The 27903-nt window shown below is 38.8% G+C and overlaps 1 protein-coding gene and 1 long non-coding RNA gene across 7 annotated transcripts in view; one reads left to right on the top strand and one right to left on the bottom strand.

The window, feature by feature from the left end:
• Positions 1–108: 108 nt before the first annotated feature.
• Positions 109–27903, bottom strand: part of LOC128857866 (Ca(2+)/calmodulin-responsive adenylate cyclase) — a 123355-nt gene continuing 95560 nt past the window's right edge. For 2 of the 5 annotated variants that reach the window (XM_054093666.1, XM_054093668.1), the window contains 12 exons: positions 23284–23748; positions 23033–23208; positions 22748–22858; positions 18489–18729; positions 17503–17664; positions 13935–14019; positions 13706–13840; positions 13463–13637; positions 12274–13396; positions 8300–9561; positions 7524–8230; positions 109–5982 (listed from right to left, as the gene is read on the bottom strand). In XM_054093666.1, the coding sequence (XP_053949641.1) occupies positions 5690–5982; positions 7524–8230; positions 8300–9561; positions 12274–13396; positions 13463–13637; positions 13706–13840; positions 13935–14019; positions 17503–17664; positions 18489–18729; positions 22748–22858; positions 23033–23208; positions 23284–23748 (4935 nt within the window). In that variant the 3' untranslated portion in view covers positions 109–5689. The remainder of the gene's footprint in view (positions 5983–7523; positions 8231–8299; positions 9562–12273; positions 13397–13462; positions 13638–13705; positions 13841–13934; positions 14020–17502; positions 17665–18488; positions 18730–22747; positions 22859–23032; positions 23209–23283; positions 23749–27903) is intronic. The other 3 variants (XM_054093669.1, XM_054093670.1, XM_054093667.1) reach the window with 3 other exon arrangements.
• Positions 5151–27607, top strand: LOC128857868 (uncharacterized). Of its 2 annotated transcripts, XR_008453953.1 has the most exons (6): positions 5151–5197; positions 13755–13887; positions 17533–17972; positions 18033–18173; positions 23949–24112; positions 25909–27607. It is a non-coding gene; the product is annotated as an uncharacterized LOC128857868 (long non-coding RNA). The 2 variants fall into 2 exon arrangements; XR_008453952.1 differs by lacking the exon at positions 25909–27607 and having other exon boundaries at positions 23949–25117.

Genomic DNA, 27903 nt, shown 5'->3' with positions numbered 1-27903 from the left:
ATGAAACCAAGCTTTCACTGGAAGTCAGCCAGGGAAACATTTTTATGTCGCCAGTCTTACTTAAAACTATTTCCAATATGCCAGATTGTTGGGAAAAAGGCATGGGGCTTGCCAAATTTCGAAAGTTACCTGAAATCATCGTAAAATGGTCGACATTAGGGACATTTTCGACTCAACACAAAAAAAGAACCACATAAGGCAGACAAATGATTTAATTAAAATGCACCCACACACTCCTTATAATTTTTATTTAATGCCATAGTTTTTTATTTATTTCATTTTAGGTATATATGTACATATGTAATGTATATACAACGTATAATTGAAATTCTATGTAATTTTACTTTTTACTTTTCGCTTACAATTAAAATAAAAATAAGTTTCATAATTAGTTGTGCATGAGAGCCTTGCTTGGTTTAATATGACTTTTAGTGAATAACGTATGAGTACAACGCCTAATTAAATATGATATTTATTCTTGCTGCCTACAAAAACAAAAAAATTTAAATACCTTAAAGAAGCGTATAAAATATTATAAAAAAATAATATTAACTATAAAACTTAAGATATGCAATAGCAAATCGTTACTTTCGACGTCACACAAACAAAAATTGTAAATTAAATACATTTTTGAAAAAAATTCGAACTCCCGAAAAAATAAATCCCAGCAAAAGATAAAATATAATCATAGAAAAAGTAAAATTGATCACAATTAAATATTTTTGGAGGATGTGTGACAAGAAAAATTTTAATTTAAAGTTGTTTTTACTTTTACTAAGATTATGTATTATCATTTGACATTGGCACTGCCTGCCACTACTTACAGTATAAGTACGTACATTTGTATAAAGAATTTTGCAAATAAATTACAAAACTAACTAAAAACGCTGGCGCTTCACACTTTCCAAAGAACATACATGCATACATACATATATAAACTGGGCATCATCAACAAGTGATCGGGATGAAAGTATGCGAGTTTATGCTAATAGGGCAAGGAAGATAAAATAAAATGCTGAAGCTCATTTTGTGATAAACAAATTTTTTTTCTACGGCGCTCAGAGCAACTGGAAATGCTCACCTTCCCCAATTTCAATCCTACCATATCAAGAAGTATGAATAATCAATTCACCTTGCTACCGCATATATGCAAGAGAGTGCCAGAATCGTATTCTTGCGTGGGGACTCATACGAGTATAACTAAAACTGCTATGCGAGTAGTATAAACGAGAGTCGAACGTGTATTGTTGTTGCTATTCATTTATTAATTGACGTTTTCTAAATGTTGCGTTGTTAATAATTAAGAAAATTAAGAATGACTCTCTACTTCGTGGTTAATAACAAATGATTTAGATGCCATTATTTCTTTAATGTATAAAAAACGCTGCTGGGCGAAATTCACTTTTGGAACTTTTGAAGTCGCGCTTGATTGTAATTTTTAGAAAAATTGGTGTATATATTCTTTGCCATAGTATGTATGTCGGTCGATCGTTATTGTACAGTATTTATAAATTATATTAGATAGTCTAAAAAAGGTCGATAATAAAATGCCGGAATACTAGAGTATCAGTTGTGGTTGTTGTTGTTACTTTTGTTGAGTTTTCGCTGCAGTTTCAGTATGTCCTGCCTAGGCTGATGTTTCATTAAGTGTTGCCATTAACATTGTCTATGGTTATAATTGATCAATAGCAAGCTCGTCGTTGCCACATACATTTTTGATGACACAGCAGAATCCGAGAGTGTTTGCCTGCAAAATTATGGTTCATCCATCCCATAGTGCTGATCGTGTACACTCAGCCTATCATTTGTTTCGGTCTTTGCAAAACTTTCTTCACCGAGTTATGTTGACTTTAATACAGATCTAGAAAACTGGTTGCCTCATAAAACTCATGAATTGTAAAACAAAAAGTTCTTGAAAATGGCAAAATAATGATGTGCACATGAGATCATTAAAATACGTAAGCTGCCTTTATCTATCGATTTCCTTGTGACGTTCGGCAAAATTGAAAGCTATTATCGAAATTTTCCGTTTTTTTACAATTGACATTATTGCGTGAATTTATTTATATTAGGTCTGTTCATGTAAAAATTGTACAGTAATTAAACTTCTGAGAATTCGCCCACATAGAGAAAAAAAAAATAAAAAAATAAATACATTAACGCAAAATCAGAAACAGTAAATGATATGCAAAAGAACGAACTTAGCATCACATGGTTTTATTTCGCTGACACCTGAAGAACAAGCGTGAATAATTAGCAATTGTATTGTTGTGGCGATCACAGCTTTTTTCATATTTTCCTGGCTTCCGTCTATGTATGAATGTACACTATACATATACAGGGCGAACGATATGAAGTGTTACCAACTTCACACTGCTTGTATCTGTAAAACAGCTCATGACATCAACGACAAAATTGTTCTAATGACAGTTTTTTTCTGTGATGAAATTCAAACGTTGTGTTTTCCGATGAAAAATTTTTCCCAATTGAGCAGTTCATAAACACTCAAAACGATCGTGTTTACTTGACCGAACGCTCATACGTGAATTTGAGCCTACGTATGGCCACTCAAAGCAATTTCCCACCGCAAGTAATAGTTTGGGCCGCAGTGACCGGTGATGGACGCTCTCCAATCGTTTTTATCGAGCCTGGTGTCAAAGTGAATGCGACTTATTATCGGGAAAATGTTTTAGAAGCTGCTTTAGAGCCGTGGACACGCAAACATTTCGGCCGTAGACCATGGACGTTCCAACAGGACTCGGCACCGTCTCATAAAGCTCGTGTGGGCCAAGAATGGTTAAAAAATCATGTTCCACTCTTCATTTCGTCCACACACGTCGAATTCGCCAGACGCAAATCCGTTGGACTATTCCATCTGGTCCATTTTGGACCGTTTGAAGGCTATAGTCAAAGCAAAAGGTGGTCATATGTAGCTAAAGTGAATATATGTTAAAATTGTAATCATTTTTGAACAATTTTGTCTTTGAAATCAATAAAATCAATTTTCGCACAAAAAAGTTATGGTGTTTTGAATAGGTAACTTCAACTCGTTCACCCTATATATAATATATATTGAAAAATTAATTAATAACCAAGAAGCACAAGCATGAAATGCAAAAGATACATTCAATGCTATCGATTTGTATTTCGGCAGCATCGGTGACTAGAGGCTGTGGGTCAGAAGTATCATACATACCCATGTATCATTGGCCGATTCCTATTTAATATAATACATACATACATATATGACTTCAAATAAACTTTATAAATTTCTAATATCTAAAACTTTTATTAAAATTGAGAATTCGCGAATTGAATTTATAAGTATTTTTACTTTGCTATCAGCTGCAAATTCTTTCTTAGTAAAAATTTATTCAGTAAATTCATTACAACTTCCCCTCAAAATGAATATCATTTTGCTCTCTCCCTTTCCTCTACTTTGCAAGGTTTTTGGATACATGAAGAGCAAAAGTTGATAATTTGTGGCAACTGTTACAAATTATTTGCTTCATGAAAGACCTTTTATATTACATATGCGTTATTAGTTGGATACGGTTATTTTCATAAAGTGTAATTTTGCGTGGCCACTAAAATACACACATACGTACCCTCTAACTCTTGTATTTTTACCAAGTAAGGCGGCCGCCGTAGCCGAATGGGTTGGTGCGTGATTACCATTCGGAATTCACAGAGAGGTCGTTGGTTCGAATCTCGGTGAAAGCAAAATTTATAAAAACATTTTTCTAATAGCGGTCGCCCCTCGGCAGGCAATGGCAAACCTCCGAGTGTATTCCTGCCATGAAAAAGCTCCTCATAAAAATATTTGCCGTTCGGAGTCGGCTTGAAACTGTAGGTCCCTCCATTTGTGGAACACCATCAAAACGCACACCACAAATAGGAGGAGGAGCTCGGCCAAACATCTAACAGAAGTGTACGCGCCAATTATTTATTTATTTTAAGTGAAAAAATATTGAATGTGCGCAAGTAGCGTATTTGATAGTTCATTTAATAACTAATATGAATTTCTTTTATAGATGAGTCGTGCGCAGCATTGCACAGTTGAGGAGCGGAGGCTGTTGTCAATTTCAAATGTCACCTATTTGATTTTTTACTTCTTAATTTTATGAAAAAAATTGACAAAAAATATTTTATAACTTTGACTTTTGGATTTTTAGACTACCCAATATTCTGGTTTTTAGTATATGCATATAAGTACATATGCACTATTTGAAAAGCGTCATTTTAGGAATTTTAGCTAAAAAAAATGTGCGATGTTTTCCACAAAATTACACTTCTGCATGGTTCTGTAGGGTGCTACAATAGTCGGTCCAGTCTTTGTGGTTTCGAAAAAAGTTTACTGCCGCCCGATCAAATAAATGCTGTCTGAAATTTAATTAAAAATTACATTCAAAGCCCACTTCGCGTTAGTGAAAAATATAAAAAAGTTAGTGCACACTTTCATCTCGAGCACTTCTTCAGTGTTGCCCAATACAATTGAACGCCTATGTGTATGTGTATGCGTATGTATGCATTTACTATGTATAATTGTACATATATATGTAGCTTAATTAAGTATTCACATTATAGTGTAAGTAGATCAGCATTTTACGATTTAGTAAATAATTATATTATGTTTGTATGTGTACCTTTCACACACTCAACGGGGATTTACTACGTACGTAAATAATCAAAATTCGAAATATATGTATAAGATTTATGATAATTGCAATTATGTTTATATTTATGTTTGTATACATATAAATAACTCCCAATTTAGTTTGCCACATTTGCCAGTTGATCATACAGATATACTACATATACATATATGTATGTATATGTATGTGTCTTAAGCGGACTTGTAGAGAGAAACTCGACCTACCACTCTTCCAGTCATCCAGTCACAGCTATCCATACATAATAATGCATGTGGAGTCTAATTTTAATTAGTTTCAAAACTTTTTCGCAAAAACATGCATTTGTATGTATGTTTGTTTAGCACTGCATTTCTTTGAAACTTTCAAACTCACTTAAAGCATTATTTGATAGGTGCGTTTACGCAATGTATTTTTTACACACAATACAATTTCATGTTTATATCTACATAAATATACATACAATTAATACTTATTTTACGCTTAACATATATTTGTAGGCAAACAAAGAGCTTTGGCAACTCTACATACCAAATTTCATGTTTGTAAGTATCCTTCTTACGCACCTGCTGCTAAATTCTAAATTTCAACATCATTTGCTTGTTGTGCTTTCATTCTCACATATCAATCTATAATATCTTTTCTCTTTTTTGTGTTTTGTTTTTGCTTTATACTCGTATTAACTGTAACGGAGGCACCAATTTTTCCTTCACCCTATCTTACTTCAACTGTACACTTTATGTATATTCACTTTTAAGTCATTAGTATCAGTACCTCTTTAATTTTTCTTCTTCTTATTCCTTACTAAAATCTTCCAATACTTATTTATGTAGATAGTTTCATACATACATACATCATGGGATAGGGCTACAGTATATTCACCGAAAAATAACATTGTACACCATTCTTACCTCAATATTAAATGTGTATATGCATATATGGGTGTGTGTGTGTGTGTACTAGTACTATGTATTGTAATTGGATTTAGTTTCTCCTCTCGATTTTGAGTCGTTTAACACCTGTAACTGCCGATGCAATTAACTTTGCTGCTGTGGTCCAAATTTGCTGGTGATTTTGTGCGAAACATTCACGATTGCCATTTCATGTTTTGAATCCAAATCACAATCGTACAGGCCACTCAGCGAATCTAAGCTGAGTAATCGTGAACTGGCACGACTCGACACCGATGTATCATCCACATCGGGTGCATTGTAAAGTGAATTGACATCGGATAGAGCACCTTCAGCATCTGTGAGACCGGCTTCGTTTAGTAATGAGATATTTTCCAAACCCGGTTCGTCGGTTATGTAGCCCGTTGATTCGGCGCCACCTGTATTTAATGGAGAGTTAAAAATTGTGTAATTTTGAAAAAAAAAACTAATAACATCAAATATCTAATTATCGAAAGTTTTTTAAGGGGTGCCCCAGTAAGAATACTCATTTCGAAATTAATGGAGCGCTAAATGAGCCGTGGCTGCTTTGATTTTTTCACTTATCATCAACACAATATCAGTTTTGCTGACCTCTCTAATAAGCAAATCGCTACCATAGCCCCTGTTACGCCAGCAAATCAGCTGATTCCTTCAAATTCCCTGAGAGCCGAATTATGGTCTGGTAAAGAGCACACCCCTAAAACTGTTTCCACCATGGTGGAATCTAGTATTTTGTGCACTCTGTGGGTTCTTCGGACCACTGCTACTCTAGCGCTTAGCGCAATGCTGATTGTGGTATCCGCACTGAGTTTGAAGTGTTCCGGCCACAAGCTAGGCTTAAGCTACGGACATTCTTAGAAACTTTGAATTCATCTCCATGGTGCTTGATCAATGATCCCCTTCAGGGAGAAATGGGCGAGGTGCAGCATTGGGAGACAGGGCATGGATGGTACAAAGTTGAATGGAAGAGTTGGTGGAGAAGTGACTTCCTCATCAAGCTCGAATTCAGGCTACCGGACTACTGTAGTGGTAGTCGCAATCAAAGAAGCAGTGGATTGCTTTCATACTTCTGTAACTACAGTAAGGGAGGTAAACAATTTCTCCGACAGCTAGGCGGTAATTAGAGCCCTGGGCTCGTTGTTGGTGCGTTCGAAATTAGTCCGGCCTTGGCTGACTTCTCTCTCGACTACATCTGAATATTTCAATATCAGGCTAATTTGGGTTTCCGGTTACAATGGCTTGGCCGGAAACTGTTGGACTCATTAGCTAACATAGCAATACGGGGGACCTTCGAGATGATCTCACTGCGAAATGAGATGATTGGGGTTCCCTTGAGAACCTGTGGTCTGCTCCTGGAAATATGGGCTTCGCGTGAACTTACCGAGCGCTCGATTAGTGCGCTAACGCGTAAGTTGCGAGATCCTTCTGGCCACGGGCAGATCGCGACTGCTCGAGAGAACTTCTAAGACAAACAAAGCCGTAGCTCTCGAACTTTGAGGGCATCCTCATCGGGCATTGTCTGTTAGGTATCCAAACGGTGAGACTTGCAACTGCTTCAAGGATTTTCTGCAGCAGCTGCCTGGAGAATGACGTGGAATCATCCACACTTTCTACTCAGCTAACCTGCTCTCGCCGGACTAAGATTCAGGCATCTTGGCACACATTTTTTGCTACACCTGCTGTTATAGCAGCATTAGATATCACACTTGATGAATTTCATCAGTAACTAACGCAAATGTAATTAGTCATCGTTTGGTTGTCACCTTCCTCTAATCCAAAACCTCCTCTTTCCTCTCGGTTCTGTTCTTTTCCCTCTGCTTTGCTCTACATGGCATCACAAGGGACGAATTCGATTCTTTGTTTAAGTGGGCTTTTACATGGGTAGCCATTTACCTTAACCTAAACAATCGCAAAACTCCAATTATTGTACATCTCTTACCTGTAGCCTCTTCGCGGCAATCATCATCCGACCATTCTGATTGACTTTCCAAAGGATTCGAGTCCATCGACTGGTGATTGTGATGCCCTGCACCGTATTTAAGTTCATCGTTTATCACATTCATTTCGACATGCCGCTCTTCATCATAGTCATCTTCATAGTCCGGATGATCGTCATGTTTATGGTTATATGCACTGCCTTCGTGTTCGTCTTCATCATCTTCGTAACAATTGACACCAGCGCTCACCTTATTGGCATGCTGTTCCTCCGTCGAAATTGTCACCAAACGTTTTTTTCGCACATCACGTCCCACCTCATCATCTTCGAATTCCTCATCGGCTAAATTATCTTCGGTATCATCACGTTCGGTGTCATTACTCAACGCTGCTGTATGATTCACACGTGGCCGTTGATGGTGGTGATGGTGGTGATGATGATGGTGACGCACATGCCGCTGAGGTTGTTGCTGCTCGCTCCCATCGGCCAGCTGATCAAGACTTTCACGACTTTGGTCGAGCTCTTTGGAACGCGGTCGTTGGCGATGTCGGTGGTTGTGATCCTTTGCTGGCTGCTGCGGCTGATTTGAGTCGCGATAGTTTGTGCCCGTTGATGTGGATGACTGGTTGTTGACTGCGTCTAGTATATTCAAATTTAATTGGTTACAGTTCTCGTGTAAAATTTCACAGGATTCTGTATCGGAAGTTTGCCTAAAAAGTAAGGTGGGTATATTGGAATTTTAGTAAATTATTGAAAATGAAATTTTTTTAAAAACTTACATTTGGCTTGATTCTGATGGATTTTTATTACGCGTTATCTCCTTGATGGCCTCCAAACCAACAGGATGTTTAGCGATCATAAAACTCGTGCTAATTGGTATTTTGGACGGCTGACGGCCCGTTGTCGGCGAAGTCAGCTCATCCAATATTGTTGTGGTCAACGACTTTTGGTTGTTGTTGCCACTCATCGAATTGCTGCCACTAAGGTTTCCATTGCTACCGCTGCCCCCGGCTGCTAGTCCATTATTTGAGCTTAATTTACTGTTGCTCGCCGAGTAGCTTAATTCAATATTGTTGCGACTGCTGCTGTTGCTTGTCGTGTTGCCTTCGGGATTAGTGTTGGAGTTCGAAGCGGATGTAATGTTGCCGCCGGACGAGGAGGTGGCGGCAAGTGCACGCGCACGTGATGATTCATTCAAAAGTCTTTGCAGTTCCCTCTCGAATGGCGATTTCGCCGAATTGCTGGCGGATGTGGAGCCACCGCCATTGCCACCACCACCATTGGCGCCATTGCTACTACCACCACCGCCACCGCCACCGCCACCATTACTGGATTGCTTTTTGTTGGCGGCAAGTAAAACGCGATCTTGATACTCAAAACTATTGCAGGAATCGCCTTTATTGTGTGTGGTATTCGTTTGTTGACCTTGACTCTCGGTTGTCGAGCTCACTTCGAAATCTTTTAGATTTGACAAGTCAACCACGGGCGATGTGGGATCCACTTGAATGTCGCATGGATATAGCCACTGCAAAGGATTAGCACCGTTACGCTGATGATGATTATGGTTACCCATTGCTGTAATGCGTGGTGAGTCTTCGTCACCCTCACCCTCGGTAGTCTTCGAGTAACTTTCATCTGAGGAACTCATGGATGGCGAATGTGGACGTGAACTGAGATCATCGGTGGAAGACATCTCACGGTTCTCTTCGATTTCGGTCGGCAATTTCGGCAGAGGCTTCATGTAGGTAGTGCGTAAGAGAGGTGTATTCTGATTCAGTGATGCTGAGGCTGAGGCTGACACTGAGGCTGTGGCTAATGAGGATGCAGTTAGATTTGAGGGTTTGGGTGGTGGAACTGGTAATGGCGGTTGAGGATGTTGGGAGTATAGTGGATATTGTTGATGCAATTGCTGCTGATGATGATGATGATGTTGCAGTTGCAATTGTTGTTGTAAATGTTGCTGCTGTTGCAGCATTATGGTATTGGGGCATGTGTATCGTGGAGGTTCATATTTAGGTGGAAATTGTTGCATTGGCAATATCTGTGTTTCGTATGTTAGTTCACATCGATCAACGCGGAAGCCAATGAACAATGAATACACCAACAATGTAATGGTACCCGTTAACCGTTTTGCATTTGATTGAGATTGTTTTCAGTGTAGGATGTTTGATTTCGGAAGATGAAGATGTGATAGGCGTACATGTAGGCGGTCGGTTGACATAATCATGGCGTTCGATATAGCACAGTGGGTATTGTTTGCGTGTTTGTTTGATTGTATGAGTGTAAAATGTCGATAACGAATACATGCAAAGAGATAACACAATTGAATGGTTCACATTAGATATGAATGAATAAAAAGCTCGCAGGATACATATAAATAGGTATATAAATTGCTAAATACAAATGAGTTCATGTTAGTCAGAAGGGTTAGTAAAGTAGGAATATACATAGACTTGGTTAGGAACCATCTACACAGCTTCTTAACATAGCTGACAAAGCAAGGGTGGGGACATTTCGAATTTGAACATTTAGAATTTGAAGTATGCCGCAGAAGAATCGAATACCAATCATAGTGAAACTTCTAAAATAGTTTTATGAAGTTCGGATGAATTTAAGGAGCAGTGTCCAGTGCAAGTTTAACTCTGCTTTAAAGCTTAACCAGGTTTTATAGCAGTGATTACAAACAAGTCACCACAGTTCAATTAGTACTGAAAAACTGGTCCTCCAAAGAGAGACAGCGGCCGCAGACGTGTGAGCATGAAATGCTCAACTACAACTTAACATTGAGAAATTATTAAATTAAGAAATCCACGTTCGCGTACTATTTACGATATTTATAGCTTTTTAAACACAAGCTACGCAATCCTACGGAATTTAGCTAGTGATGATATTCGTTCGTAAATTTTCAAATCGAGCTACAAAATATGGGATAAGAGCGGGATTACGCCTATAATACGATTCCATCAAAGACAAACCCAGGGTTTGCGTGCTTTCGTCTAAGAGAATTGCCACTGTATCCACTTGTGGTCCATAAGCGGCTACATCCGTGGTGAAAAGATTTTGATAGGTGTGGTCAATATCAGACCGTTAACCGGCTCTCGGCGAATTTGACAGAATCAGCTGATGGACTGACGTAGCAGAAGCTATGAATTGGTTTGTTTACTAACTGAGATTACACTGAGATTGTGCTGGTGATACCCGAAAAAAACTTAACACAACCTTTGTCGTGTGGACAACGACTGATTGGACAAGTGTGAGACTACGTGTGAAACGAGCGTGTAGAATTCGGCTGCCGTGTAATACCAAGGTGAACAGATTTTTAGAAGTGTACTACCTAGCAGACCGTTATTCGGCTCTGAGCGAATTCGACAGATATGCCGACGTCATTCGTTTTGTGTTTCACTAAGTTGAAGCTAAATTTTGTGAAAACAAAACGAATGACGTAGAATCCAAAGTTCCCCTCAAACATTTTTTTTCACCATACCTAACGAGCAAACCTGGTATCTATCCTCCTTGGAGTAATACTGTGACATTTCAGCCGAAGTTGCTCGCACAAATTTGTTTTTCAACATAGTTGATGGCCAAACCTGGTAAATTTATCATCCTTGGGCTACGTCGAATGTTGATTGAAAAACAACTTTAAAAAGTTTTTCATTCTTTTGTCGGTATATCTAAATTTTATACTCCGATAGTAAATTAAATTGTTTCGATGTGGATAAACTGCAAAACATTGTATTTTGATAGGAATGCAACAACAAAAGAAAAAAGTCACGTAAATTAACACCATTGCCAACATTTAATATTCAAAATTGTTTTCGATTTTAAAGATACTTTCAAAATGGGTTTGGGTTATGATACAGGGTGGGCCATATAGCGTTTGCTTTTTGAACTACCTATTTTTTTGAGAATGGTAACTCAAATGACATGTCAAATGTCTTCATAATTTACTTAAAGGTTTGACATTTACGAAATGGGACGCTTTACGCTTTAACAAAATTGGGAAATATTTCCAAAGTGGTGAGTGTTCTTCTTTTCTGATTTTCACATCGGTGGCTACGTCAATAAGCAAAATTGTCGGATTTGGGGCTCAGAAAATCCACACGTTACTGTAGAGAAGCAAATGCATCCACAACGAGCCATCCAGAGACGATTGATGCTTTAAAACACGAAATCGAAGTTGCCATTCATTAAATTGGAGCCCAAACAATCGAAAATGTGCTTAAAAATTGGGTTGATCGAATGGCCTACTGTAAAGCCAGTCGTGGCAGTCATTTGAACGATATTATTTTTTACTCATAAATGACAATCTTCAGTCTTCAAAATAAAAAAAAAGTTTGAAAAAATTTTGATTAGTTTTTTATTTTTTTTTTTTATAGCCGATTCAAAAAGCAAATTTTACATGGCCCACCCTATATTTGTGTGCGGGTGGACAAGTATTATATTTTGGCTGGTGTTCGCGCTTAAACGCGCTAGCGGCAAACCCCAAAGTAAGCTGCGGTGGAAACGTTACATTAAACAGTTACAAAATACGGTGGTCTAATAACAATTCCAAAGTAAAAAAAAATAAAAGACTGTTTTGAAAAACATTACAAGTGGGCTTTCGTTATGGGATCAACATACATGCACGGATCATAAAGCAAATCCCACTGGCCAATAATTGCTTTGAGGGGGCTCAAACATCGGTGGATGAGAGGGATTGCAGTGATGATCATAAGAGTATCTCCTCATTCAATGTATACTCATATTCACTCACCTTGGCAATTGGTGCGGCATGCAACAATGGTTCACTTTCACGGCAATTATTATAATTCATACAGTTACTATTCGTGCTGTACGACGACGAATGCTGTTGATTGTGATGCAAATGGTGGTAATTGCGTGCGGCATGCGGTTCACGCCTACCACCAGCGCTTACACCACCACCACCACCATTACCATTACCATTACCAAATAAATTGTTATAGCTCTCCACCTGTGCGTAGGGGTCATGATTAATGTACTCAAGCCGATTACCACCGGGATTTTCAATTATATTAAATTGTTCGCGCAACATTACCATGGAGGGGGTGGCTTGTGCTGAAACTGGTTGAACTTGTTGTTGTGTGGGTAGGGCTGGGGAAGATGACGCTGCCATTGTGATCACACCCATAACGCCAATGCTACCGCCGCCCATCGAACTGGAGGAATGTGATCGTTGATGATGTGCATAGTTACTGTTGTACTGCTGCTGCTGCTGCTGTTGTTGTTGCTGTGCTTGTTGTGCTAGTTGTGGCGCCGGATGGTAGCCATTGTAGGCATAACCACCAACGCCATTGCTGCCGCCATTACTGCCATTGTGTTCGCCGTTATGACAATTTTCGCGTATGTTCGGCAAACCACCGTTGGCGATGAAATTCGGTTGCTTTTGCAATTTACTATTCAAGCGCTGTTGTTGTTGTTGCGCTAAATGATGTTGATATGGTTGTTGTGGCGTCTGTTGCTGATGCATTAGCAATTGTTGTTGCTCCTCATGCAGTGCATTGGGTGAGGTTTTCAGCAAAATTTGGTTTGTGTCTATGTTGTTGTAGCCGTAATTATCCTTTTTGATGTTGTACGTTTCACTGTTCATGTTCAGCTGGTAACTGTTATCCTGGAACTGTGATTGCTTTTGATAGTATTCTGCTGGATGTGCATGCATGGCTGATGGCAAACCATTTGGTTGAGTCTGCTGTTGTTGCTGTTGCTGTTGTGATGTAAAACCATTGCCATTTTGTGTGATGGCGCGATTGGCAATCATAGCATTGCGCACCTCACCATTAAGCCCATTGCTCGAGGAGTCGCACAGGAAGTATGTGACCATATCACCTTTACCTTTGACCTTGATAGTGCCACGACAGCTGTTAGAAAGGAGTGTGGATGTTAAACAAAAATTTATAACGACAAATGCAAATTATTTGCTGTACCGAAATTCAAAATGTGAGCCCTGCAAGCTGTCTACAACTTCCTGCGTCACTTGTGTATAGCCTGGTATGCCGGTGGAGTCCATGCGACTCGCTACATTTACGGTATTACCCCAAATGTCGTATTGTGGTTTGCGCGCGCCAATCACACCAGCCACCACAGGTCCAATATTGACGCCTACAGTAGCGTAAATAGAAAATTAGTGTACAATACAAATAGTTTTAGTAGCCAATTTTTTCACTCACCAACACGTAACATAAAATTGTTATACGAGTGACTGTTGATTTCTTGCAGAGACAGACGCATTGCTTTCACATACTCAACTAGAGCAGTCATGTGGCGACGCACCGAATTTGGATCATTGGCATTGATGCGATATTCTAGAGTTCAAATTTAAATATGAAATATAATTATTGTTATTGATTAGGTAAGTAGCAGTATTATATTGAAATATGGGTTTCTTTCAGTACTAACCGGGTATAAGGCCCACAACAGCCATGTAAGTGCTGCCGACAGTTTTGATTTTATCAATGCCATGGAAACGATCCTCTTTCAGAAGCTAAAAGACAATACGAAATAAATTAAAACCACAATTAAATATCTTTAATTTTTTTTAGTAAACCAAACCATGCATTGTAAGGATGATGATATCTATTAATGAATAGTGACTGTTTCAACCCACGTGGCCGTCTTACTTCTAGTAGAAGTAGAGAAAAAATAGCAAGAGAAAGATAGAAAGCTATGAGTTCCAGGTTGTAAGATACTTCGTTTAACTAGAAATCAGCATCAACACCGATCAGAATGTCAGGCTTGACATTCCACGCAGAGTTTCTTTTGCCAAAAAGTGCTATTTTGGACTGAGTAGGGAATGGAGTAGTAAAGTCATCTCTTGACGATCAAAACTAACACTTTATAAGGCTCTCATCATGCCCGTCCTATCGTAGAAGTTTGGACGATGACAACATCCGATGAGATGCCCCTTGGAGTGTTTGAGAGAAACATGCTGCGGAAATTTTCGAATCGTAGGCGATAGAACAATGAGCTGTATGAGCTTTATGACGACATAGCCATAGCGCAGCGAATAAAGATCCAGCGACTACGTTGGCTGTCATCCGAATGGACACAAACGTTTCGACTCCGAAAGTATTCGATGCGGTATCAGCTAGTGGTAGCAGAGGAAGAGGAAGGCCTATTCGCCATTGGAAAGATTAGGTGGAGAAGGACTTGGCTTCTCTTGTATGTCCAACTGGCGGCGGTTAGCATGAGAAAGAAACGATTGGCGTAAGCGGTTATCGCACCAATTTAGAATAAGAATAAGTAAAAATATAATAAATACAGATGCGCCTGGTTTAGTGGGAAAGTCCTTCGGCAGGGCTATGAAGTATCTAGAACTTGTCCCTTAATGTCGTTTTGCACTTGAAATTGAAATTTGAAAAGGTCGAGCCAAGGAGCACCAGGAGATTTGGTAGCTCCTAAAACACTCAGGCTAAAAAGTCCATTGAATTTAAAGCTCTGGAAAGAGGGTAGATAGTCAAGGAGGGAAGGAGAAAAGTATCAGAGCAGGAGATAGGGAAGAATAGAGACAGAGATAAAGATAGTTAGTCCTGTGAGAATTTTCCAGATTCTTTAGCAAATCTGTAAATATCCTCTAGTTTTAGAGAACGAATATTAGTCATTCTCATGACATCGAACATAGCAAAGGCAGGACACTCACAGAGAAAGTACTCAGTGCTATCCGGTGGTCCTCAATGATTCCAATGGTGGTCATATGCTGTCCTGTAATGATACCGACCATCAACCGAACGTCTTTCCTTCCAAGTTTTAGAAGAAAGTTTGACAATTTTCTATTCGGACTTATCACAAAAACCTTTGCAGTTCTGCAGCGTTCTAGACCGGACCATCGCTCTTTATGTAAATTGCATACATATTCGCTGATCCAATTTCCGATTCCTGCGGAACTGATTCCGATACCGATTATTGGCTCAGGCCCTTGTGGGGGAAACGTTGATCCGCAGTTGGCCAATTTATCGGCAATTTCGTGTCCTTGAACACCTGAGTGTGCTGGAACCCATATAAGTACAATCCTGTTTTGTCTTGCGACAGAATTCAGCTTCTTTTTACATTCTTGAACCGTTTTGCACTTACGGGAAGTAAGACTTTCAGTTATTTTCATCGGTGCTCAAAGCGCAATCAGGTTAAAGGAGGTTGGCCGCTAGAGGCAATCTCTCAAGGGTCATGCTATCATTTTTAGGCATTACCACCGCATTTCTCTGAACTTCGTTCAGATTTCTTTGCCCTCAAACTAGAGGATCGGCACATACACAAAAAAGCTAGGCTTACCATTTACTTACTTGCTTACTCTCATATTTGATATTTTTTGGAGCATTATTTTCTTGAACATTTTCCCCACAATGCGTACATTTTTTTATTTGGAAGAAAACAGTCAAAACGCCACCAAACAAAAAAAAAATGTCAAAAATTAACGCGACATTCAAACTGTCATCAAAGTTCACGCCAGGACGTGGTCTGCCGTCTCATCCTCCTCTTCACAAGCCGGGCAGAGTACACTGTCTGAGATGCCTACCTTTTCCATGTGCTTCGCCCACAGAAAATGGACCGTCATCAGAGCAACCAGCTGTCTGCAGTCCTTTCTGCGTAATGACAAGAGGATTTGCGACAGTCGATCCGACATGGCAGGTAACATCCGTTTAGTCCATCTGCAGTTTCTCTCAGCCTGCCAAACTCGCTTGTGGGTTAGAGTAACCCATTTGCTAACCGTGGCTTTGATGGCTGCAGAAGGTAGTGGCAGAACGCGCTCCGGGCTAAAGAATTTGGCCTTAGAACCCATTCAAGCTAAGGGGTCAGAGGTGTCCCGTGACTCGGTCCGTGCTCGGTCCTGGAGCCATCCATGAAAATGCGAAAACAGTGTTTGCCGGGCTTATTTTCAGAGTTTGACCACAACTGAGCCTCTGGCAGCACCACACTTTATCTCTTTTCAAGTACGACCCTTGATGGCATGGAGTCAAGGGGCATGGAGAGAATCGTTGGATCGAAGTCCATGCCTTCTCTGTTTTCCAATGCCGGACAGGGGCCGTACCAGTTCCCATTGTATTTCAGCCTTCAAGCCCTCTCCCTGGATGAAAGCATCAAGTGGTGGTAGACCAATGAGTGAATCTAATGCCGGGTCCAAAAGTCAGACGTTCACTTGTTGGATGCAAATTACAATATTATTCAGGCACGTTGTATAGAATGCAGAGGTATGGCCAACGGATTATCAACCGGCCCTCAGCTGATTTTGTGACGTAACCGGGATTACGACGGCGATTTTTTTACGAAAAAACTGAGTTAGAGTTGGTGATAAACGAAAAAACTCAGCGCAGTCTCGGCACTCGTTGCTTCGTGACCGTCTGAACAATGACTGATTGAACGAGTGTGTGAATACGTAACACGAAATGAGTGGTCAGAATACTGGTGCTGAGTTTCCGCTGACATGGCAGCTGAATTTACTCTCACAATTTTGCTTCAGATGACAGAGGCTGCTAATTTGTCATCTTTGTTATTCAGCTAAGATAGGACAGAATCTTTCTCTTTCTAACTATAGCCATCGCACTTACTCCAAAAATTAAAAAATATTCAAAACGAATTTTTCTCAACGATTTACGATAAGTTTATTAGTGGCCCAGAAAGATCCAGCATTGTAGAATAAGAATCTGATGAGGCTGAATGATGTTTATTGTAGGAAGGTTAGATTAGGTTAGATTGACTTGGCTGGCTGAAAGCCATCACATAGACCTATTGGTACTTAGTGGTACTAGATGAAGCTTGACCCTCACGTTTCCTTGTAGTAGGCTTCTTGTAATAAGCCTGTGTCTTTTGCGAATCTAAGTAAGCTCTGAAGCTCTAATCCCGAGAGAGTTCATACAGGAATATTTTACAATGTGATTAGACATTAGGAAAAAGTTGCTACATTTATAGAAATGATTTTATGTTAAATTGCTACTCTGTTTGTGTATAAAAAAGCTTATAAATTTGTCTCACTCACCTCATCGAAATCGGCAATTATCTCGTTCAGCAAACGCAAGCACTCCAATCCCTGATCCGACCCATCCATCTCTGTGTAGAACTCATGGAAGTTCGGCACCGATGCGAATATGACACCAACTTTGGCATAGCTTTGATGATAGAGTTCCTGTGAGGGATTGACCTATATTGTTTAGCAACAAAAGAAACCAACAACAACCGCCAAGAAAATGATTGATTAAAAGTTTCAGGGGATAAGAGAGTTGGCAACACACTAAGTTTTGACACCCATTGTCGCACCACTGACGACAACCGGGCAGAACGACACGACACAACACAAATTTCCAAAAATCGTTGAAATATTTGGCAACAAAAAAAAAAAAACAAATTACAACAACGATGTGTGTTTTGTAGCACATAAAAGCATTGCAAGAAGTGCAAAATGCTGCCAAACACGTGTGAAAAACTGGGCGAGTCGTTGCAGCAAAAAAGGTAGTAAAATATGTATAGATATACAAAATATGTATGTAAGAGTATGTTTCGAACCAACAGAAACTGATTCGAGTGCAGTTGTGAAATATTGATTTGTGTAAATTTAAGAAAATCAATAACTTAGATCGGTGAAAAATCACACCTGAAGTAGCGATCTTCGTGAGTAGGCCTTTGAAGCGTGGTCCTATTTCGCCTTGCTAGGTGAGTTTCGAAAATAAATATGTATACATACATATGAATGTATGTATGTATGTAGTTAAAGTGTCAGCTTGGCTGAAGTGTCTGCATGTGTGTGTGCTTGTGTCTGTGTGTAATGTTGCCCCTTGCTCCCGGCGTGCTAATCGCTTAGATGTGTTTATGCTCTTTGAAAATCGGGAACTGGAAAAGATAATTGCTGGGTTTCTTCAAATAACAAAAAGAGCAACGAATCTCAGGCATGCATTTGTATACTCACATAAATAAACGTACAATATAACGGGGATTTTCTTTTAAAGCAACAATCAATAAATTATTTACCATATTACTACGAAATTGATTATCGAGAAAATGTGCAGCCACATGAGCTGGCAGCAAATTATGTAAAATCCGCTTATTTGATTCCTGCAAAACATCCATTTCCTTCTTCTCCTGTGAGGCTTGCAACTGCCAAAGGAAATCCAGGCGTGCTGTCCACTCAACCAAACGTCCATGCACCAATATTGCAATCATAAAAATTATTATTCGTGCCAATGAGATCAAATGGAGCGGAATGGATGAGCTGTGGAGGTGAGAAAAATATGAATTTGATTAAGTTGAAGGTAGGTACAAACTAGGCTGTTCATCAAGTTTTGCGGTTCGATAAGAAAAACACAACTTTGGTTGGTACGAAATACATTTTATTATGCAGTATAGGCCGAAAAACCCGGTACACTCCACTCTTTAGCTTCTTGTTTCAATTTAGGATCATGGTGATAGACACAAGTATCATCAATAGAGACGAATCGACGCACAAAATCCATTTTATCCTTTCGAAAACGCTCTAACTGTTGCTGAGAAAGTCGTATCGCGTTTTTGTTCCATTCTTAATAAATGCAGAGCCGATTGTGCCCACAGCTTTATGAAACCTAATACTTCAGCCATAGTAATGCTGATTATTCTATTAAATCTCTTTCAGTAATGCTTACACTGTCCAATGAGATGCCTAGGGCTTCCACTAAATCTCTTTTAGTCACTCGACGATTTTCCAATACGATACCCTGCATTTTTACTACGACTTCTGGTGTTGTTGCTGTTTTTTGTGTACTTATTATGGCGAAAAGTCGTTATACACTTTCAACATTCGTTTATAAATTTCCTTTGCTTGTAAACCTTCCAAAAATAAAAATTCAATCCCTGACGATACTTGATTTTTTCCATTGTAGAAAATACTGTGAAAATACACTTCGCAATAAATGGCTTGTAAACAAAGAATGAATTGAATTGAAACTTCACTTACGTTCATATGAAAAGTGTACCAAATTACAAAAAAAGAATTGGCTAGTGGCAACGCCCTTTCTTATCGAACCGCAAAACTTTTTGAACAACCTAGTATGTATTTGTAGTGGTTATAGTTGGCTAGATTAAAAATAAAGGTTGTGCGCTGGGCAAAATTAAAACTCACGCCCATCGCGTAGAGGATACAAGAATGTACTAGATAAGAGGGCCAAATTCTCTAAGCAGATAGGTAAGCAAAGTTTTTTGATCTCATCTCAAAGCTACTAATGGTTAAAGATGATATAATGATAAGATGAATAAATGATCTTCCAATATATACACTGAACCGTATTTCTCTATATCTATTCCACAAAAAAAAAAAAGACTGAACAATTATGCCATTTGCACACGGCTCTTATCGTTATCGGTACGAATTATTTTTTTAATGCAGCGACGAAGACGATACGCTTAAATTTCCGTACACAATGCGACTATCCATCGTCAAAGTACGAGCTTTGAATATGTCGAGTGATGAAGATTTTTCATTGCCACGAGGGAGGTACAAGACGATCTCTGAAAATGTTTTTAAGGAGCGTGTAGAAATTGTGAAGCCACGGAGGAATGGATTATGAGTACACCTTGGAAAGGACTGACCAAAGCTCCAATCTAGGCACTGGATTCTTCTACAACAACCTCTAAACTGACGGAACAAATCAGAAATAGCCTTGTCACCTTGGGATGGTTTTCGCCCACCTACCTTAATCTGGGTCTCTGCACATCGGAACATTGAAGGACACGAAAAAGCAGACGAACTGGCAAGAGGGAGATCGACCATGGGTAACATTTTTGCAGAATTTGCTTTCACACCACTGCGTGTAATCAAGAATGCAATCTTCTAGGAATCGCGGATTGTAGATGGGGAGATCAGACGACATGCAAAGTCAGTAAAACGTTATGGCCCACCTACCATCACACACAAATGTCAGCATGGATAAACATGAAACGAAGGGACACCTGGGGACGCACGGCAGTCATAACTGGCTTCCGGCCCATAGGAACGCAAGCAGCCGAAATGGGTATCCCTTATAATTCACACTGTCATAGTACATAGTAATCAATTGGAGAAGAAGGAAACTATCTTCCATTTCCTCTGTGATTGCCCTGTCCTATGCACGGCCAGGATGTTAACCCTTGGCAAACCGCTTTTTGAGAGCCTCGTAGAGCTGACTGGTACAGACATAAACAACTTTATAAGGTTTCTCATTCGTGTAGAAATTACCCGTATAACTAATTGATAGCGAGGATGTGGCAACAATATGGTGCGGAAGCGCTGATTGGATTCCTGGTGAGTTACCACTTAAACCAACCGACGCTGAGACAAGTAGCATTACTTTTGAGATTTTGGTGTGGTGGACGTAGTACAAGAAGGTGTGGATTTCTGAACCCTACTCCGTAGGAAAAGCAGTGTCTACACAGAAGTTATCCCTCACCCTCTCAACTTCTCTATAGAACACTGTCGAAACTTGTTTTTAAACACTACTGTAGATAATTACAATATTATTTGTAAATTTCAAAATTTTCGAAGAAAGTCTATAGTAAGGGTCTTACAAATAAAACAAGCAGAGTATGATTTGTGAAAACATTTTTTTAAGAATAAAATCGCCTCTGATTCATAATTTTCTGCACTTTGTCGAAAGTTTTCAAATAGGCAATCTATAACCTTCTGAGTAATGCCTTTATATTGATGATCACAGCGGCTTGGGTGTCTTCAATCGATTCAATATGCTTTCCTTTTAACGCAAAATGCAGTTTGAGGAAGTAATTTGCCTTTTGAGCCGGAAATTCATTCACAACTCTTCATCGATGGATGGTGCATTACAGATATCACGGCCGATTGTCAACCTCTGTGTTACAAATCTGGAATTGAGGTGACGGAGACTTACAGACTTGGCCATTGTAGCTAGCTGGTCTGAGGAATTCGCCCTTCCACAATTCTAGTGTAACACTGGAAGTTGAAAGAAAGTCTCTAAATTGAATTTATGGTTCTGGAATATAGACTGGGTCGGTCCATAGCGATCCCAGATGGAGTTAGTTTATCTAGTTAGTTATGCGTTTTGAAATGGTCCACCTGTTGGTGGTGCGAATTTAAGATGCCCTGTTTAGGTTTGACAGCCGCATCGCACATAGAGACAGCGATGCTACTTAACCCACGAAATGCGGCCGTTGTGAGTAGAAAGATGCCCTGTCAAAACAAGCTTAAAATATCTAGGGGAACCATAGTTTGATGGATCGGAAAATATCTGAGCAGTGGGTTGGAAATGTCTCCTTAAATTCGCCATCACACAATGAACGTTGAATTTTCGCAATCGATTTGCAGAATCGTCGAACAAATTTTCCCGAGCTACTTTCCAGGATATAAAAGTTTGCTTTTCGAAATTGGTTGCCGAAAAGTGAAAAAGAAATGACAGCAAAATGAACTGAAAAGGCACTTTCCTTGGGGGATCAGATTGGAGGTGCCTTTTCCAAAAGGGGATTTTTGACAGATCACGCGGAAAGACTTACTCCTCAACAATGAACGAACATCGAACGCTATCGCGTAGTGATAAACGACATTTTAATGCCGGAACAACATTCGGTTTCAACAAGATGGCGCTACTTGCCATTCACCCCTTTATCTCTCGTCTCGGATCAGTGGATTGGCTTCCAACATCGTGCGATATCACATCTTTGGGCTTTCATTTGTGGGGGTATGTAAAGTCTAAATGCTTTGTGGATAAACCAGGTTCGATTGAGGCATTGCTGGTTACATTACTAAAGCTATTCACGAAATACCAACCAATGTCCTCCAGCGACCATTCAAAATTGGTGTTTACGGATGGTTAATTACGGCGCACTAGCGGCCAACATTTGAAAGGGATTATCTTTAAAAAATAAATGTCAAGAATAGTTCTACACAGAAATAATAAAAGATTGTCTAATCAATTCGAATTTTCGTTGTTTTGTTTCAATCTAAAGCCCGATACCTCTAAATTGATCACCCTTTAGTATGTAAGTATAGGGGCGACTATTCGAAAGAGAGGCTTTCTGTAGAATGCCGTACCATTGCAGACGAAACGGAAAAACTTCAGTGAATTTCGATCAAGCGGTTTATGTTGGCTGATAGCGTTACAGAAAAGAGAAGAATACATAAATTTGAGAAAGGCGTTTCTTCACTTGCAATTAACGTCTGGGTAGAATAGAAATGCTAGTATATGTTTCAGAACAGTACAGTAGAATCTTACATTACATAGTATATATTTACATATGAACAAAATTGTACTTACTTGACTCTGCTGTCATAACAATTGAAAATATTTATATGAGACATTTCAATAAAAAGTCCATAAATGGTTCCCATCAGCAGTATCAGCAAGGATTTGAAAATTGTTGGCAATCTGTAAAGCGAGTAAGAAACAGTAAATACACTTATACATACATATATACATATTTATATATGCAGTAAAGCTTTAAAAGGCCTGTGTAATTTTTTTTCAATTTGATTTATAAATACATATATGTATTTATAAATTAATAATATTTTGAATGATTTTATTAGTTTTTTTGCTCACCGTAAAAATACTGAAACTGACAAAAATGCAAAAGTGGCCGATAGCGAAACATATTGCGGCAGCGAGCACTTTCGGTGAGCCTCGCTATGATGGGCCAATATGAGTAAGTCTTCCTCCAAAGTGGGTGTATGTGTTGTAACATTACTAGCGCAGGGATGATCCATAACACAAGTGAACTACGAAAATCACAGCAATAATATGTAAGTGACCCACAGCAGTATTTCGAATTACACACTGCATCCTTCACTTACCACATTCACTTGACCCACCGAATAGATCAGCACTATGGTGAATATAGTGATAGCTAAACGTAGCGTAAAACTTCGTGCCAAATCCCATACAATCCATTTGAGACGCACTGCCAGCAGCAGCATCAGGATGGCGCTAATCCAGACAAAAGCGGTCAAGAATAGCAGCAAAAGGATAAGAGTTCGAGGTAAAGCTGACACTTGTAGTGCTGCACCCAAGATTAGTAACAACAACGAGCAACCCATGGCGGTGGTAAAACCCAAATCGAAATCTTTACGATACTCGCGCTCCTTGTCGCTCTCGCGAAAACGCAAAGTAATGCGATCGACATGCTCGGATTTATCGCAATCGACGGAACGTGCATTGATCGCCTGTGAGAGGAAGCGATTGACGCGATTGGTCGGTTGATAGTGCATTGAGGAGTGCCGTTTGCGGAAGGGACGCTTAAATTTGTCCGTTACTTTTGACTGCATTTGATTGCATTTGATTGGTTGGTGTTGGCATTGGTATTAGGGTTGGTGTTGGTGTTGGTGTTGATGTTGTTTACAGGTATTTGTTTACGGTTATGTGCAGTGATGTGATGCATATATTGTTGTTATAATTTTTATTTCAATAGAGTTGGCACATTTTAGTTTTTGTTTTTAAAGTTTGTTTTTTTGTTTTTAAGGTATTTGTTGATTGGTTGGTACAAAACAATTTAATGATGCACGCACAGGACGGAACAGGATATAACGACAGTGCGTGTATATGTGAGAGCGAGAGAGAGAGAGAGAGAAAAAAAAAGAGAAAAGAGAGCACCAGACATGGCAAGACACATGGAAGAAAAATCGAGTAAAATTAGTTGCATTTTGCAGTACAAATACATCGATACATTAATTAATAATCAAATATAAATATCTATGAATGATTAGGCTTAGAGTAAGTCAACTGGTACTGAGTGAAGTTCTTTAAAAGCTAGCAGGATTACAGAAATTAAGTATATATTACATGAAATTTAAACAAATGGCTTTAATGGACTTTTTAAAGAGCTTACACTCAAAGAAACCAAAAATTCAACGAGAGGAACCAAAACCCAAAGAAACATAAAAATACATACATACATACATATGCACGATCATAGCTACAGTGGCGAACACGAAAATAGGAGCACCAAAAAAAGATTCGATTTTATCAAAAAATGTTTAATCTATGATGTGATTCGAAAGTTTTTATTATTATTTTGAAATATTATAGTATTATTTAGACATACAGCGTTACAATTCAGGGTTAACATTAAAATAGCAGTGACCATGTAAGTAACGCATTCTCACCAAGCTCATAAAAAAAAAATTTAAGAAAAACTGCATTGACAAAGTTTGCAGATACAAACATTAGTTTAGTTCAATTTCCCAAATTTTTTATTACTGCAGCACAACGGCGGCGCATTGAGTCCAAGCTTGATAGACTACCAGTTTTGCTATGGTAAAAAAAAATTGTGAGGGAAACTTTTACTGCCACCTGTTTTGTGCATTCGGCAGCCGAATTCTGTCGTTGCTCAGATAGCAATGAAGTATGATTGGTTAATTTTTTTCGTACATCACTAACACAATCTTCGAAATCTCCAGGCACGCATCCTTAACCAAAGTTGTTGATTGTTACTCGGTTTGGCATTGCGTACAGCTCTTTTTAAGTTCCCCCACAGACGTTTTATAGCATTGAGGTCGGTGGACTCAGCTGGCCATTCTATAATTAAAATTTTTTTGCGCGAAACCAATCCTCGGCCTTCTGACTCGTGTGTTTAAGATCAATATCCTGCAGGTACATCCACTTTATTGGCATTTGCTCCCTGCAATACGGCAACATAACGTTCTGCGTTATTTCCACATAAAAATTGGTGTCCATTGTGCGATCAATTTTGTGTATGGGGCCTGCGCCATAATATGAGAAGCATCTCTGTACTATTATTTTAAAGCCCCCCTGTTTAATGGTTTTCGGTGCCAGGTGGACGTCTAACATACAGGGTTGCCTATATTCGATGGACCCGACGGATTTTGATGACTCTTTGGGCCCATTCCAATCGACGAGGCTTGTCCGCAGGCAACAATCTTTGCGTCAATTGAATCTTATACGGGAATAAATGCAAATCAATGCGGATAATTCGTTGTAAAGTGGTCCGAGCAATGCCCAACTGCTGAGAACGGCGATTTTGGGATGCCCTTAGCGACGCCTTGGTCGGTTTTGATTTGGCCTCTTTGGATTAGAAAGAGGAAAACTAAATTTTAGGAAGGTACATGGATGCTCAAGTCGTTGAATTTAGAAGAAATATGTTAAATTCACGTCCAAAATCGAAAAAGAAAGTCTTGCGTGACCCGGTTGCCCAACGGAGCAATTCGCTGATCGATCGCAATTTTACAACTTACGTATGTGTGCACATGTATGTATGTATATTATGAATAGGGATATTTTTCAAATTACATGCCAGCATGCAAGGACCGAAACATTTTATGATTTATAATATATATGAGAGTGAGATTTCGAATTTAGAAAGTTTTTTAATTTGCATTTTTTCTGCATTTAACTCTTTAGCGTACATTGATTGAGTAGTTTTACGATATTTTATTGCACTTTTTTTTGCCAATTTCTTGCAGTGGAATCAAGCATTTGTCGAGACGAAGAGCACTCAGCGGTCAGCACTCACACTCACCTAGGCGCCGTGATACAGTTCTGTTCACTTGATTAGATGCAATAATTCTTATAGAAGAAAAGGGTTAGTAAAGCAAACGCATTTGATCTCGTAACACAAGGATTGCTGATAATTCAAGTGAAGACTGCATTTTGCTCGAACATACATAAAATTTTCCAGTGGCAGGCTACCCTATCAGAAATCAAAACAGATTAACGAAACCAACGCAAGACTGAGTCTTGTCGAGGCCCTATGCTCCCCAGAGGAGTGAACAAGGAGAAAACAAAAAGAAAGAAAGCATCAAAATTTTATTCCATCTAACGGTACTTCGCAGCAGTAAAACTTCAGCAGCTGTAATACTGCGCTTGATTTGTGGGTTCACTTGAATAGAGGCACTAACCAAATAAGAAAAAATAATAACGAATATAGGAAATTTGTTTTTTTTTAAATATATTATTTAAAGTATAATAGTTTTTGCTACCACCTTATTTATAAACCACTTCGTAAATACGTTGATGAATGGATTTGCACGAATTCGCCAGATAACCTAATGAAATTTTACACCAGACCGTTTTAATGACTCCAATTAAAGCATTTTTGTTATTCAAATTGTTGCCGATTCTCATAAGCCTTACGAATGAGTCATCCCCACAGATTTTCAGTAATGCTAAGATCTGGAAAATACAGTGGCCATGTTAAGTTTCAATGTTTTGGGACGCAATCGAAGTTTTGACCACACTTGAAGTGCGTACAGGTACATTATACTGCTGAAAGATTCAATTAATAGGTCCAATCTCGGGAAAAGATGATTCCAACAAAGCTTTATAGCTGTTTTCCGTCATTTTATAGTCTACGATTTTCAATTCGAACGCGCCTTAGTACGATATTGTTCCCCATACCATAACACCATCTTCACGGCTGTGATGCCGACGCAAATGCCTTTCCTCTTTTCTTAAGTCATGAAAATGGTAATTGTCTTCTTCCGGCCAATCCAGATTCGTTTAGATTTCGTTACTAAATACTTCTTTTTTCCATTCGTCGGGTTCGTTATTTGTAACAGAACTCCAGCCATGTGGTCCCTTCCAAAATCGAGGCGGCGTTCTTTGCGAACTTTAATCAAAGGTGGTTTTTTGTAATTTTTCATAATTTTGTAATTTTTCTTGGGAGGATAGGGCCTCGACAAGACTCCGTCTTGCGTTGGTTTCGTTAATCTGTATTGATTTCTGATAGGATAGGTGATTAGGTGATGTATGTTCGAGCAAAGTAGAGTTTCCACTTGAATTATCAGAAATTCTAGTTTTTCAAGATCAAATACGTTTGCTTTAATAACCATTTTCCTCCATACAAATTGTTGCCTCTAATCAAGTGAACCGAACTGCAGGTGTATCACCGTTTTTTGCCAATTTCTTGCTGCAAGAAACTCTTGATACACATACATTTTTAAAACTAAAAACAAAAAACATGCCAATTGTGATCAAAGTTGTATTTAAAACTGCAAAATATGTACTATGCACTATAGGGCGGATCGATTTAAAAATCGCTCATTGCTCTTTGAAAATCGTATTCTAAGGATCAAAATAAGAAACTTTGCCGAAGGAACCATACCTCTAAAACGAATTCTAATGTCTCCAATATAAAAATATCAACATTTTTGGCCTTTACATGAAAAAATCATCTAAATGGCTATGTTTTTTCTTTATTTTTGTTTATTAATAATAATAATAATTATTTATTTATAATAATATCTATTTTTTCTCTTAAGAAATTTATTTAGTCGGAACATATGTAAATGAAAAAATTTATTTAAGTGAGTTATAGAAAAGAAACTAAAAAGTTCGACCCAAATTGGGGGACATCAGAATTCGTTTTAGAGGTATGGTTCCTTTGGCAAAGTTTCTTATTTTGATCCCTAGAATATGATTTTCACATAGCAATGGGCGATTTTTTTGTCTCCCCACAA

This window comes from Anastrepha ludens, chromosome 3 (genome assembly GCF_028408465.1).
Source record: "Anastrepha ludens isolate Willacy chromosome 3, idAnaLude1.1, whole genome shotgun sequence".
Taxonomy (NCBI): domain Eukaryota; kingdom Metazoa; phylum Arthropoda; class Insecta; order Diptera; family Tephritidae; genus Anastrepha; species Anastrepha ludens.
Note: the sequence above shows the minus strand (reverse complement) of the source record. Positions and strands in the feature narration are given on the sequence as shown.